This window comes from Trachinotus anak, unplaced genomic scaffold, assembly GCF_046630095.1.
Source record: "Trachinotus anak isolate AG129_WGS33_773 ecotype Australia unplaced genomic scaffold, CSIRO_AGI_Tana_v1 ptg000025l, whole genome shotgun sequence".
In the NCBI taxonomy this organism is placed as follows: Eukaryota; Metazoa; Chordata; class Actinopteri; order Carangiformes; family Carangidae; genus Trachinotus; species Trachinotus anak.
This window is the reverse complement of record NW_027273876.1, coordinates 13,945,207-13,960,268: the sequence shown is the minus strand read 5'-3', so window position 1 is coordinate 13,960,268 and position 15,062 is coordinate 13,945,207. Positions and strand designations below refer to the sequence as shown.

The 15,062-nt window shown below is 42.5% G+C and overlaps 2 protein-coding genes and 1 long non-coding RNA gene across 6 annotated transcripts in view; 1 reads left to right on the top strand and 2 right to left on the bottom strand.

Annotated features, from left to right (window-relative positions):
• Nucleotides 1–180: 180 nt before the first annotated feature.
• fam20a (FAM20A golgi associated secretory pathway pseudokinase) lies at nt 181–10,734 on the bottom strand. Of its 2 annotated transcripts, none has more exons than XM_071463304.1 (11): nt 9,787–10,734; nt 8,184–8,377; nt 7,716–7,766; nt 6,288–6,366; nt 5,963–6,055; nt 4,307–4,422; nt 3,345–3,525; nt 2,814–2,923; nt 2,624–2,705; nt 2,478–2,537; nt 181–2,361 (listed from the first exon to the last, which is right to left on the bottom strand). In XM_071463304.1, exons 1-11 carry the CDS (start codon nt 10,155–10,157, stop codon nt 2,100–2,102), a joined length of 1,599 nt encoding a protein of 532 aa, XP_071319405.1. In that variant the 5' UTR covers nt 10,158–10,734; the 3' UTR covers nt 181–2,099. The 2 variants fall into 2 exon arrangements, with proteins under 2 accessions (XP_071319405.1, XP_071319406.1); XM_071463305.1 differs by lacking the exon at nt 9,787–10,734 and adding an exon at nt 9,384–9,550.
• The window catches only part of LOC139609066 (uncharacterized), an 11,300-nt gene continuing 6,401 nt past the window's right edge, over nt 10,164–15,062 (top strand). The window contains exon 1 of the long non-coding RNA XR_011685147.1: nt 10,164–10,300. This is a non-coding gene — a long non-coding RNA (uncharacterized lncRNA). The remainder of the gene's footprint in view (nt 10,301–15,062) is intronic.
• LOC139609052 (cilia- and flagella-associated protein 337) overlaps nt 13,555–15,062 on the bottom strand; it is a 17,641-nt gene continuing 16,133 nt past the window's right edge. For all 3 annotated transcript variants that reach the window (XM_071463289.1, XM_071463290.1, XM_071463293.1), the window contains one exon: nt 13,555–13,710. The gene's annotated coding sequence lies outside the window, so the exon portion shown is untranslated. The remainder of the gene's footprint in view (nt 13,711–15,062) is intronic.

The following is a 15,062-nucleotide window of genomic DNA, read 5'->3' as shown; positions in this document are numbered from 1 at the left end:
GAAGAGAAATCCCCTACAGCTTCAACCAAAAATATTTTAATTTAATTATTATCAATTATTATCCTGATCATTAATCCATTAATTGTTTGATCTTCAAAATGTCAGCAATAGTGAAACATGTCCATTATAGTTTCCAAGTTAACATCTTCTCATCTTGTCTCATCAGACCAACAAACCAAATCCCAGAGATACTTTATTGTAATTATATAAAACACAGAAAAGCAGCAAATATTCACAATTGAGAAGCTAAAAAATAGAATTTGGTGGATTTTGCATGAAAAATGATTATTCACCATAGTTGCAGATTACTTTTCTGTCTCTGGAGTGAGGAGCAGTTTGGGTCCTGCTGGCCCAGTGGATGTTCAAATAGATGTAATATGAAATCTGTCCACCAGAGGGAAACATAATAGTGCCTTAAGTCAATAAATACATCTCTGGTAATCATTCTTTCCTGCACAAAAACTTAAATAGCCCATTATATTTAAATCCATACCTACACTTTAAATATACAACTTCTCTCATTCCTCTTTATTTCTCTCATTATTTTAAAAATGCTTTGTCTGGTTAATGAGGAACATTATCTCTCAGCTTTTCCTTTAAGAGGATTTTATGGCTTTAAACAATGTAGGTCATGTTTCCATGCCGTGATATTTTCAAACAATGAGCAAAAGTTTTAAACTTGATTACTAACAAGTGTTCTTGGCTCTGGGAGGCACCGACATTACTGCTTTAAACTTGTTGCTCGTAGTTCTTTGGAATTTGGAAAAGTTCAGTCTGTTCCTTCCTGTCCTAATTGGCCATCCTTCATTTTTGACAGGCTTTTAAAATGTTTATTCCTGTTGCCAGGTTTTAGTAAAGATATACTGTATAAATGCTGCAGGATGAATGGATTTACCTGTGCTTGAGAGCACATTTTATGATATGGATGCTTATCAGCCTCCCTCTGCCTGCTTTGTCAGGCTGATGTCTGACTTTATTTGGCATGATTCACCGACTCCTAACATCTCTTAAAAATAGTTGTGGTTATTTGGCTTACTTCACATCACACAGCGATCCTGGAACGTATCAGGATTGTTGGATCAGAACGAAGAAAACAACAAAGGCCAAAGCTCCGACATGTTCACAGAGGGCAACAACACACTCCGAGATTTATAATAGAAATGGAAGTTGAAAAATAGAAAAGTCGGCTTGCTTCACAATTATTAAAGTGGTGGGATGTAACAGATATTTGTTAGTTGCTTTAAGTTTGCCGTTTCTCTGTCTCAGCCTGTTCTCGTTGACAGTGATGTCGTAAAGCTGTTTAAACACTCAGATGAGACAGAAGGATTACAAGTCTGGAAAATGGGGTGGAGTAAACAAAATGACTGTATAATAGGTAGCACTTTTCTCTCCCTCACACACACACACACATATTTACACATACATACACCAGCCTACACTTTTCCTTGCAGGTGTAAAAACTTGCACTGTCATCAGTTAAAATAACTTTATTTTCTAATTTTAACATCACATGGAGGACTCACAAATCTTTCCTTCCACAGTCATAATATTCCCCAGCGTTAATTTGACAAACAGCTGATCCAGTGCATCACAACTCACTTGTGTGAACCTCATTGCTGATGTTGATGTGTGTGACAGTGAGCTCTCCTATGGCTCCATGTATGAATGAAATCTTCTGTCTTGTGTTACTGCTTTATTGTTACTCTCCAAGGTAATTTTCCAGCTGAAGTTGGACTTGAATTATTCCTTAAAAGGCCTTAATTTATATGTACAAACCTTCTAACCAGGCTGACCTATTTGCTCGTGATGTACGTGAGAGCCCTGTCATAAAATGCACCCTTGGGGGAAGTTATCACCATGAAAGAAACAAAGGGGAAATAAAGATTTATCTCCCTCTGTGATAGGAATTTGAGGCCTGCAGAGATTCACACTCTGAGCCTCCACAATGAGATTCCACAGCGTCTTCCATTTATGGCTTGTTCCTTAAATCGAAACCATGTGAGCCTTGTTTGCTCAAAAGGTGACTGTGCTTCACCATGAAGTCCTTCCGTGGTACAAAAAGCAGGAATGAAAAGGAAGGACGAACCCGCGGACCTCTGTTACCTGGTCTCTGTGGCAGTCTGAGGTCTCGCTGTGGATTTGACAAAGTCCTCAGTGATCACCTCGTCCTCGCCCAGCCTCCGCACGCAGCGCTGGATAACTCGGAGGATCTTCTGTAACCGGCGGTCCAGCGCTAAAAGGTGGGGCTCCACCAGGATGGGCCGTAAAGGGTCCCCCTCAAGGGACTCCCTCATCACGTCGCTGAGCCTGTACTCTGGTTGGGCCAGGAGCTGGAGCCGCAGCAGCGTGGAGCGCTTTATCCTGAGGAGGGAAAGGAGGAGCGTGAATACAACATTTTCTGTTGTAATTTTTTCACATAAAAACTTTTCGAGTAAATTATCTGAAGACATTTATGCACTGGACTACATCTCACTTACATGCAGCACTGAGATAGTGGCGCCAAGATGGACATCTCATCTTGAGAGTGCTTCCCAAACCTGAACAGAGGATGTTACGCCACATGAAGCGTGCCATAAAACAGAATTTCACAATAATCTAATGCTCAACAATGTTTTCTTCTCACCCTCTGGCGTTGTCCAAGTGGAGAAGGAATCCTTCATCCCCGAACTTGGTAAAAATCTCATAGTGGTGTCTGTCCATGTTCCCTGTGACAGAGGATCAAAACCTTTACAGAAGTGCATGGACAGATGTTTTCTGATAGTGAAAGGGCTTCTGGTTGTATAAAGAGTAGATAATGTAGCGGAATAAAATACCTGTAAGAAAGTCGAAGATGGACATGTCTATGATGTTGAGGAGCCTGTTGCCGGAGTTATATGGATACAGCTGCTTTATGGTGTCACAGTAAAAGGGATTCACTTCCCACCTTTAAAACCCACACAGATCACAGATAAAGAAGAGCAGTTAGAAGGGAGTTACGGAGAATATTCTTCATATAATATGAAAGAATGTGAAACGGCATTCATATTTGCTTCTGAATGTCCTTATAAAAATATCCTTGCAACATCGGGTTGAAGGTGGAGCTTATGACAAATCCACTTAGCAGATATATAGCACAAAACACAAAGAGGTTGCTGGTGCTAATTGACTTCACAGATTTCAAAAACAGTGGCCGGTGTTGCAAAGAAGGAAAGGATAAAAGAGAAAAGTCTGACCAAAGAATTAGCAGGATTTAGGGCAAATCTGGCCTATTATTTTGAAAACACTAGAATTTATATTCAAATGCATGTATGGCACTATAAGATAACATGTAATTGCTCCGGAGTGTACATTGGTCGCGGTCTTACTCTTCTCGTCCAGTGAAGGTGTACGATCGTGTCCAGGGGTTGGGGATGGAGATGCGGGGAGCGATGCTGAGGCCGGGAAGGTAAGCAGACAGGGAGCCCTCCAGCAGGTCAGGGCTCCCACACACTGCATATTCTGTCTTACACACGTACAGGCACTTGGCGAAGAAACACGTGTTGTTGGCTGTTTGGGGAGCCAAGCAAAATAGTGGAATACAAAATGAGTTTCCTGTTCATACTATTACATGGTTTTTGATCAGCTCTGCCTTTCCCTGCAGCTGGATGCCTCATGACCAACAAGAAAAACATCAAACCAGAACCAAAATAACTCACAGAGAAGTGCAGGTTCAGGCAGATATGCCTTGCTTACAAAGATATAGGGACATACAGCAGACATTGTATATAATGATATACACTTGCTGCTGAACATTTTCTTGCTGTCACCCTTGCCACGAATTAAAACATTTGTGGCTGCCTGCATTCGCTGGACACATGGATGAACCCGAACAAGCATCACAGGCTGCAGGGCATATGAAACTAATTCTTCAACAAGTTTTCGGAAACACTTATTCACTTTCTAGCAGAGAGTTAAACGATGCGATTGACGCCGCTTTCATTTTTATATGGTAGATATGAAGAGTTATAGCCAGGAGAGGGTTAGCTTAGCTTAGCATAAAAAATTGGAAAATAGGGTAAAACAGCTAGCCAAGCTCTTTTAGAAATGAAAAAATATCGCCCTAACAGCAGCTCTACAGCTCACTAGTTAACATGTTATATCTCATTTGTTTAATCCGTACCAAAAATAAATAAATAAATAAAAACACTTTTACACTTTTTATTGGCGTCTCCTGGCTGTAACTGGGAGACTTGACTTGGGAATGGCACTGATCTTCTCATTTATCTCCTGGCAAGAAAGCGCATCAGTGTATTGTCAAATGTCAAACTCTGGTCTGCTGGTGCTTCACCTGGTGAGGTGAAGAAGACAGCTCGCAGGTCTTCATTGTGGGTGACCTGGAGGACTTCTCCCGTGATGTTTACCAGCCTGCCAGCCACCGGTGGGACCCTCCGGAAGTCCAAGATCCTAACAAAGACAATGATGAAATTCCGAAGAAAACCCTTGTGGAAACACGTTATCTCTACTGCGAGTGTAAGGGAAAGTTTACAGTTCACGTACTTTATGCTTACATAGATGCAATGTGAAACCTCTGAAGATGATGGCAGTCTTATCTCTGTCTCCTTACCTCATTTCACCTGAGCCCACAGTTCATTTTTTACTGATTCTTATCAATGAATGTGCTCTATTGACAGTCTCTGCCAGCTGTGTAATTTAGCCAGCTGGGTTCATATACACTATCAAGAGCTTATACCTCCCAGAGGGCCATATTCCAGTCATGTCTCACAAACAGTAATCAAACAACAATCAGTGTGCGAAGCTGAATTGCTGTTTCTCAAATTTCCGGCATTCCCCAACGACTGATTGCGAGCAATAATGATAAGGGGCTTCTCGCAGCCAAGTCAGACACAACAGAGAGAGATGACACACTGCTACGGATTAAAAACACGCCCAGTAAATTAAAAATAGGAGAGAACAGAGAACAGATCTGTCTGTCTTGTTTTGTGTTTAGTGACACAGACTGTTAATGATTCTTACATTTAAAGGACTAATAGATCATTTAAATAATGAGCAGATAATAACAGTTTGAGTGGGGCATTGACGTGGCACTCTTGTTGTTTTCCTTCTTGTGTGGTGAAGTGATGACTTACAGTATTATTATGTGTGGCTTCTTAATGACACTGTCTAGCTCCAATGACTGTATTTCAGAGTGAACCACCTCACCTCAACTAATGTACAATTACACAAAGATGTACAGTATGTGCCTGTGTTTGTTGATAGACTGGTTTGCACTGATCACCTAGTTGGGAAATTCTGGGTTGGGCAAAAGACATGTTGCAATCTTTGTGGAGGTTGGGTGATTCATTTGTTGGCACCAGGAGAAATATATACAAATGTTTTAAATGATTGCATTTAGTTTTTATCAGTGGTACCCTATAACAAGAATGCTGTCATGCCACTGCATCTTTAAGATTACATGTAATTTCATCATTGCTCTTCTAATACATTATATATACATGGTGATTTCTTAACATGTGAAATTCAACAAGACTCTGCAGTCATGCCAACAGCACTTTGAGGCTGCACTTAGATGAAGCAGTGCTTTGAGCTAAATGCTAACGTCAGCCAGCTAACACGCTCATCTGCAAAACTAACCCTAACCCTGCAATCCATCTGACAGGTGTTAAGATATCTTGGCTAAAATAGTTATGATTCAAAAGTTGAGTTTTTTATTGTTATTGTTATTGTTATTGTTTTAAATGTGCATCATGGATTGTCCCTTTAAAATAAGAACCCATATAAGGGCCCAGTGAAAAACATTTCATTGCATTTAAGTACTATGCACCAGAGCCTTAACTGGGACCAATAAAATGACAGATGTGCAACCAAAACTAAAATTACCCCCAAGCACCACTGCCACAGAAATTCACTGAGAGGACATTAAAATTACAAAGAGTGTAGATGATAGTAAAACAGGAAAAGCAATTAAGTGATAATGAGGCTGCACCTGTCGAGGTGAAATGCAGCGATCTCTGCATTGTGTCTCTGGAAGTCAACAAAGTAGAAGATGTCCTCTGGAGTCTCCTCATCCCTCTGCTGCCTGACACACACACACACACACACACACACACAAGACATCAAGACATACACAGTGATCAAGCTGTCGGTAATAATAGTCAGAAGTATATAATCAACACAACAAATGCTGTAATTTCAAGAGATACTAGATGATTCAGCCTAACATAAATGAACATAGGTGCTATGCTTCACCTATGACTCGGACATGAATGGCTTATCGAAGGTGACTCTTTAAATGTTGATTCAGTCCTCACCTCATTGGTTTAAACATGGCCTTGGCAAAGTTGCGCATTTTCAGAGCCAGTTTCAGGTGATGCCCACTGGGCTTCACCACTGTAATAGAGCGACAGAAAGGGACAAAAGCATCAGAAGGTCAGTGATGCTGGGTATACCTTAAGTCAAGTAACTTTATACACACCTCCCCTTTTCAATATGTAGAAACTGCCTGGCATCTATTTTAAATGTGTGCTTGATTGAAACGTGACGAAAGCAAACACTGAGCATTGGTTTTCAGCTTAAATCTCCGGAGACCGGTTCAAACTGTAATATTTTCTAGATCTGGCTGTTCCCTGTGATAAAGTAATTGGTTGCTGGTTGCGCAGCTTGTGTTCCTCTCTCTCCCTGTCTGGCTGGATATTATGTCACAGCAGCAGGCCGGACTGACCACACACATGCCTCCTCCTGCTGCGCTCTATGAAACTCCAGGGTATGAATAGTTAACAATCATACTGGGTTTACAATCTCTACTTTTTTTTTTTTTATGGAAATGAATCAAAGAGGACCAAACTGCCTTTGTGGCGACTGAACACCGTCGCTCTTTGGTTACTGAAATAATGAGAGTCTCATGACGGTTAAATTTAAACAGGAGGGACATATTGTTCTGTTGCATTTCTTCTTGGCAGCGAAAGAGGTTTGTGTGGTCAGCCGCTTCGCTGTGCACGGACGCTGGAGAGACACAGACGGGACAAAAACATGCATCACAACTGACTTCACATCTGTATTGAGGTGTGTGAGATAAATGGATATATTGCAGGTATAAAATCATAAATATAAAACCATTGTTTTATAGGAAAGTATGAAAAACTTTACCTCTTTCTTCAATCCAGTTTGTATTTATGTTCATACGTCTACATGGAAAAGTATACTACAGAGACCAGTTACAGGAAAGCTGGCTGCATCTCTGCTCCATCCACTATTAAACACCACATCTAGTTAGTTTTTGCAACATCTATTAAAAGTGACTTTGTCAGTAACATACATTTTGCAGCTTGGCAGCGTAGGTGGTGGTTAGTGTGTAGGTTGCAGCCTGAAAACGTTGGCTTCCCTCTGAGCGTGCAGGCATCAAACATTTAATTAAGAGCTCAGCGTTTGAACACAAATAAACGCCTGTTTTTTTGTTTTTGTTTTTTTTGTTTTCTGTTTTTTTGCCCCAGAGCAAGTGTCATATACAGAAGGACAAATCTGAATTTTTGGTGCCAAATGAAAAACAAAATCCTTACTATCACAAAGGCAGCAGTGTGTTTGTGTCTGACGGTGCCACCAAGCACAGCAGAAAAAGAGAGAAACAAAAAAAAAAAAAAGGAGTGAAACAAAGGGACTAGTCAGAAATCGAACACTCGTGCTGTTACATGCTGAACACAAAATACAGAGCTCCCTGAACATCTCTGGTGGCCTGACCATACCTTGGGTACAATCGCATGCTCCTTTCAAGGCCTTCTCATCTTGAGTGTAATCTGAAAGACATAACAGTTGTTAGTTCCTAACTTAACACACAATGATCATATTAAAATTTGAACATCATGAATTCTTCGCCTCAACTTTGCAACATTGTCTCGACTAAATCAGAAAACCGCTCAGTTGCTTTATGGCACAAAGGGATATTGCTGTACTGTGCAAAGCAGGAAGGGGATGCTGTTCTAGTGCAAACAGCTAAAGCTGCAGAGTTTTGCTAAAAGAAAAAAAAAAAAAAAAAGGATATTTAGGGGAAATGCAATATTAATTTTATTTGAATAACAGTGATACAGCTGGTGGCAAAACGTAACAAAGAGGCTGCCCTCTGGCTGTCTGCCATTACGTTTTACTCCACAAGCAATTACAATTCATTTTTACAGACATACAGATGTTGTGAATCCCATTCATTCATCCCTCACCTGCGCTGACCAGCTTCATGCTCTCCATGTCCTGGAGCAGTTGTGGGATAGCAGGGTCATCACGGGAGTACAGAGCGTAGCGGCTTATTCCCAGGTGGAACTTCAGCCAGCTGGCGTCGGGGTCAAAGGTCACCTCATGTTCGGTCACAGTGATGTTGGAGACAGCTGCTGCCTCGCTGTAGAGTTTCATATGCCTGGGGAGGGACACGTTGAGGAGAGGGAAACTTTAGTGACTGAATATATCCTCCTTACAACAATTTTATGGGCAGTATTTTATTGTGGAGGGACCACAGTGTGCAGCAGATCTTCAGACATATAGTGAATTTATTATACACACTGTTTTATTACTTGTTTTATTTGACAATTTCTCCCTGTAGCTCAATTTTTCATTGACATAAAGAATTTTATTTCTCATCTTATGTGCTCTCTATTGTTGTTAAAAGCAGCTGCGACAAAATCTTGGATTTCCACTGCCTCCTTCCCTCTACTCTCCTCTTTGCTATACTTAAAGCTGGAGCAAGAATAATCTGCGAGCAAGACAAAAAGGTCTGTGGTAAGAGGGGCACCACATCACCAGAGCTGACCGCACTGAACGCCACGGTCATCTGCCAACCCAAACAAACTCCATCACGAGCTGGATAACATATTGCGATAATGGAGCGAAGGGTTATAAATAGGAGTTTGTGCGCTGGTCATCCAACCAACTCCTCAGTCATCTAGCAGGCTGAAGAGACAGATCAGGGTCACCAGGACAATGAGAAAGTGTGGACCACAGACCACAGGGTATACAGCAGAACAGAGGATTTAAAAAAAGTGGAGAATAATTTAGTGGTAATTCCTGTCAGAGTTTGCCAGAGAGGACAGAGTAAATTAACTCATATAAAACAGCTCATTTGAGAAGCCCCTGTCATAAAGCTCTCCCTAGGTGTGTTTGTTGCAGTGTTGTTATGTTGTTGCAAGATATTGCGAGTCTTAAGCAAGCCTTTGGGCTATCCAATGTTCCTGTGCGCATTTACACAGCAGAAGAGGAGAAGAGATCCATTGCTCATATTTCTTCCGATTTTCCACCATAAGAGCCCAAAATCTGTATCTCTCAGAGGGAGTGCACTGCGTCGGGATCGACAGACAGCCTCACAAGCCAAGACAGCTACGGCTCCCACAGATTAAGATAAGCTTTAGCAGTTTTAAATCCTTGTTTACCTTAAAGAGAGCGCTCCAGATGTAAGCTCTCAGAATGACATGTTTGTGAGCTTTCTGCCACCAGCCCACTCGAAACTGGACTTTTTTTTCATGACTCACAGAGCTGTCTACATATCCTGACGTCTGTCTGTGGGTATACATCTGCTATCGTTGAGAAAGTGAGTTTTATTGTGCACGGATGTGTGTTTGTGTGTGTGTCTGCGGTTGGTTTGGCCATCGTGTCAGTGACCTTGCCTCATGACCACAGTTTAGAGTCAACATGTGCATTCACAGTGGGATTTTTCAGCCAGAATGAACCTTCCCTTCTTTCACAATAAAGTGAAGTAACGCAGACGTTGCAAAATCAAATGTGTCTAAATGTGAATCTTTGCTAAAGCCTGAAAAATGACACCAGAAAACCGACCTTTCCCAGCGTGACACCTTCTTCCTGTAGTACTCCATCAGCTGCTCCGCCTGCAGCAGCCTTTCCTCTGGCTCCAGCTCCGGAGTCTGGATGTTATACAGAGGGTGGGCAAACAGCCTGCCCAGCTTTGAGCCTCCATCCGTGGGGTCAGTTGTAGTACCATCCAGGGATGACCCAGAAGTCCAGTTGAAAAGCTGTGGGGTGGCGATGCCCTCCTGCCTGGGGAGGGTCAGGTTGTTGGGACCACATGAGCAAAACTGTCTCGACCCTTGTCCCATGCCCCGCAGCTTTGGCAGGAGAATGAAGTAGAGATCAGCAGAGAAGATGGCTGTGAGGGTCGTGGCTAAGAAGAGACGGTCTCTCCTCATCATTGAGACAGAGATAGAGGGAAAATAAAGACAGAGAAGAGAGATAAAACCAGCAGAGAGTCCTGACTATGTGCTGCTCCGGAGTGTGCGAGGCATCACTTGCAGGCTGCCAGTCTCCCACACAGTCAGCCAGGCAGAGGCGAGAGGTAAGCAGTCAGAGGTTGGTCCAAGTCTCTCTCTTTCTCTTTTCTATCTGTGTGTTTCAGCCTGTTCCTTCCAACCTCACTCCTTCTTCTTTTTCTTCTTCTTCTTCTTCTTCTTCTTCTTCTCCTCCTCCTCCCTTGGCAGCAGCCGTAGAAAGAGCCGAGCTGAGAGCGAGCATGTGTTAGCAACAGTCACTGACAGTGTGGCTGCTTCCAGGGACCTGCTGCTCCGAGGACAAGAGAGCGAGAGAGAGCGCGAGAGAGAGAGAGAAAGAGAGAGAGAGAGTAGAGAGAGTGTGTCTGTCCGCATATGTGCATGTTGTGGGTGTGTCTGTGCAGGTATGTGCACAAACATCAGATGACATATTTGCACAATGAGAGTGTGCACAATGAGGGTACAGAAAACACACACACACACGCTCTCTCTCTCTCTCTCTCTCTCTCTCTCTCTCTCTCTCTCTCTCTCTCTCTCTCTCTCTCTCACACACACACACACACACTTGGAGGGTTAAAGCAGAAGTCCTTGGAAACAGGAAGGGGTGGAGACTTTCTTCTTATCACAGCAGATCTGAATGAAACCACCTCCAGCTGGCGAATCCTCTGATGCAATGCATGTGTGTGTGTGTGTGTGTGTGTGTGTGTGTGTGTGTGTGTACTGTAGGTCCAAGTCCAGTTTTCATTCACGTGTGTGTATGTAAACCTGCCTTCCTTACAGATTTCTGGCAGGCATGTGTAGATTTACAGGTGCTTGTGTAGAAATGCCTTGACATCCCCTTTCTTTTTCCCCAAGAAGGCGTGGGGGCAAGATTCCCTTCCCTCTGTCATCTTCCCGTCTCCTCCCTCCAAGTAAAGTCCACTTTCTCTCCTCCTCCCAGCTCGTGCTTCATCTCATCTCTAACCCTGCTTCAAATTTTCTCCGCTCCTCTGTCAGTTTTCTACCTCTCTCTGTCCTTCTCTTTTCCTTTCTCTGCCTTTTTCGCCACGGACCTCCAGTCGGTCTCGCTCCGGGCAAATTTCCCAGCTGCACTTTCCTTCCTGCTGCAGTTCCCACACATGAATCCCTTACTTTTCTCCCTGTCACGCTGGTCTACAGAGAGACACAAGTTCTGAGAAGGCATTGCTGGAAAAAAAAAACAAAAAAAAACAACAAGCTCTTGCACAACTTCAAATGAGAAAAAACACGCACAGAAAAATAACACCTCCCTTCATCCACAGGCCACCTTTTGTTTACTCTAACCCCTCTCTGATTCCAGTGAAAACATACAGTGTACTGCATAAATTACGATCGCTGCTTGTTGCCCGTGTCTGCTCTAAAAGCCCTAAGCAGCTTTATAGGGAAGCAATGAGGATCTCACAGGGCATTTCCCAGCCTGCATCTGTGCTGTTGTTACTGTGGTATTTTGGAACATCTGTCGTCTGTTTGGGTGTATGTGTGTTTGTGTTTGTGTGTGTGTATGTGTGTGTGTGTGTGTGTGTGTGTGTGTGTGTGCATGGAGCTCTGACAAAATTACGCGTCAAATGTCTGGGAGTTGCTCTCCTGGGTGTTTTACCCTCTCTGAAGAGAAAACAGGCTGAGAGAAGCCTTTGACAATGTTGGAAATTAGTGAAAAGAAGCCCCCCCCCGCCCCCAACCTCTCTCACACACACACACACACACACACACACATATACACACACACTTCTCCCTGCAAGACCCCAGCTACAAAAACAAGAAAAGTTATTGTTGTTCCTTAAACAGAAAAAAAAAAAATCTGCTTTCAGACACGCGGAGGCCACATTTCTCACAACTGAATGAGCTTTCCATTTTAAGTTCCTCTCTGTTGTACATGGTATTTTGAAACTTTATTTTCAAAGTGACTTTTAAGGCAAAAAAAAAAAAAAAAAAAAAAAATCCCACAGCTAAATCTCCCGCTGTAGCCCTGCAGGGACAACAAACTGAGAAATGCTCAAGTATTTATGAGTGTGTCATTTAGTTTTTATTCCACTGCACAGTATAAGGTAAGGAGATGCACCCTTGGTGGAAAATGTAATCACGTCAGATCAAACCATCTGTGTTCATCAGATCAGACAGGAGATATTTCTGGCAACAAAAAATATTGGGTGGAGTTCAATAATGCTGTGTTATCTTACAGGTGCCCAAAGGGGGTAAAAGTGCAGTCCGGATGACTTGCCCTGTTTGTCCCAGCCGTGTGTGTCTGTATCTAAACAAACTCAAGAAAGGGCACTGTGCTTGCTTCCTCCCCTGCTTAAACATCCAGACCGGTGCTTAAAATAACCCGGTTTTTAGGGATGAGCGGGCGAGCACATGCAAAGAGGTTTCAAAATCGAATATGGGAAGAAAACAAACAAAAATAGGGCACTGAGTCTTGCATCACCATTTTGTGCGATTCAGCAGAGCTGTGATGATAAGTACAGGGTGGCTTGTGTTGAGATAAGTGGGTGTGATGGCTCAGATGTCTCAAATATCAGGAAATTTCACTCTGCTGATAAAAGAGCCACACCAATCGGGGTAATGTGAAGCTGCTGTTGCACAAATACAAAGTGTTGGGGGGTGGGGGCATGTAGAGCTAAACATGATTTTAAATCAGAGGTTTCACATTTTGGGAAATACCCTGACTTGCTTTCTGGTCGAGAGTTAGATGTGAAGATAAATACCACTCGTCTGTAAATTCAATATAAAGCTACAGCTAGCACCCAGTTGGCTTGGCTTAACCTGGTTAGCTTAGCTTAGCATCGACACTTAAATAAATAGTTCAACGTTTTCAGAAAAGCACCACCTAGCTACCTCACAGCAAATCTTTCCAGGAAAGAGTACCGCACACAACCCCCTAAACCACAACTTGTTGTTTATACTTTTCTTTTTGTTGGGATGAAACACACATACAATGTGTTCATTAGTGAGCTTTAGAGATGCTGAAAGGCAGATTTTTCACCTTCATCCAGAGCCAGGCTAACTATTTCCCTCTGTGTCTAGCCTTCATGCTAAACTAAGCTAGCTGACTGCTGGCTGTATCTCATATTCAGGTGTCAATTTTTTCATCTAACCTTTGGTAAATAGATGCGTTTCCCAAGATGTTAAAACTATTCCTCAAAGAAGAAATATTATGAGCAAGAGGCGGACCAAACATCAAGCAATGTGAGCAGAGTTTGGGGTGAACAAGGCAAAAATAAGAAAATAGCTAAAAGCAAGAGTAAAACGAGGTGGGGAAGAATACAGTGCGTGCAACACAGAAAAGACTGCAGTGTATATCACAGGCTGAGAGAACATTATTTATTTCACATATTTAAACAGACAGATTCAATTTACAGTTTCTATACAACTTTTCCTTCCAGATGCTGTGTGCTCAGCTTCGTGTTGCCAGTCTGATACCACACCTGGGGGATTATGGGTAAATCGTTATTGGAAGCATCTCCTGGAAAAAGAAAAAAGAAAAAAGAAATGAAGAAAAGACTTTTAAGCTCCAGGTTCAGAACACAATCTTTAAAAAATATGTAGTAGAGTTTACAGAGCAGTATCATCAAGGCATTTCTGACATTCCTCCTTCAGAAAACATCTAAAGCCGTGAGATGAATCGATGGAAGTCTTTTTAACTTCCTGTCTGACCTCTCTGCGGTCAGTCCACATGAATTGGCAGCTACAGGAAAAGCCTCTTCCATGTCTAGGCCACAAATGCACAGTATGGCAGCACAGCACACAGTATAAAGGGACAAGGTCACAGTTGCGAGGAGGAGACAGAGAAAGGACGAAAAAGCTCATCAGGTCTCTCATCGGGGAGAGGTCGAGAGAAACATATACAGCAGTAAAGACAAAGCAAAGAAAGGAAGTAAGTGAAAGAAGGAAAGGAAATGAAAGAAATCAGGTTTTTCCCATTAGGTGTGTCTAAAATAGAAGGGCAGCAGCAGTCCTGTCTTCTGTCTTTTATCCCTCTTTCATTATCCCTTCCCTTCAATCAGGTTTTTTTTGGAGAACTTCAGCCTGACCATGGAGCACGGCAGCCACAGCACCGGGATGAAAGGAAGTGGAACTGCACTGTGACATTCCATCAGAATTGATCCAGCCTTTTATAACCACATGTGCTGACCGGTACTTTTAGAGTGACCACTACTGGATGTCCACAAACCGACAATAAACACTCCTACTACAGAGGATTTACATAATACATCAAAAATAAAATTGCACTGTCCAGAACTAGTCATAAGACAAATAACTTGTCTGAATGTACTGAATTCATCATTTGTAAGAAAAGAATAAGTCACTTCCTCTTACAGCAATTACTTTCTCCTGTTTTCAGTTGCAAAATCCTTCATACTGGTAGCAATGTTATTTTAAAGGTCCCAGACAAAAGATATTTGTGGTTTTAAATACCAAAAACCACCAATGTGTAGTTTTACATCTCCTCTCTCACACAACTCTCTGGAGGTCTAGCAAGAACAGGGCGATTTGCCACAGGCAGCCAATCAGGAGAAAGGCTGAGCTGCCTGTGGTAATGGATGGTAGACTACTACTGTAGCTTGGTAAAACTCACCAGTAAATGCAAATAGCATCAGTTAGCAAGAAAAGAGCTGAACAGTTGGTCAAATTTGGACTAAAATGCTCCGGCTGGATTAGGTGTGGGGCTATACACCAGCGTCTTTGGCCTGGTTCCAGTGCAAACCCCTGCACATACGAAACATGCTTTACATGGACACTGCCTATGGAGACAAAGCCACTAAGCACCTCTTAACTGTGAGTTAGCAAGTTTGCAGTCCACACACAGCCATAATA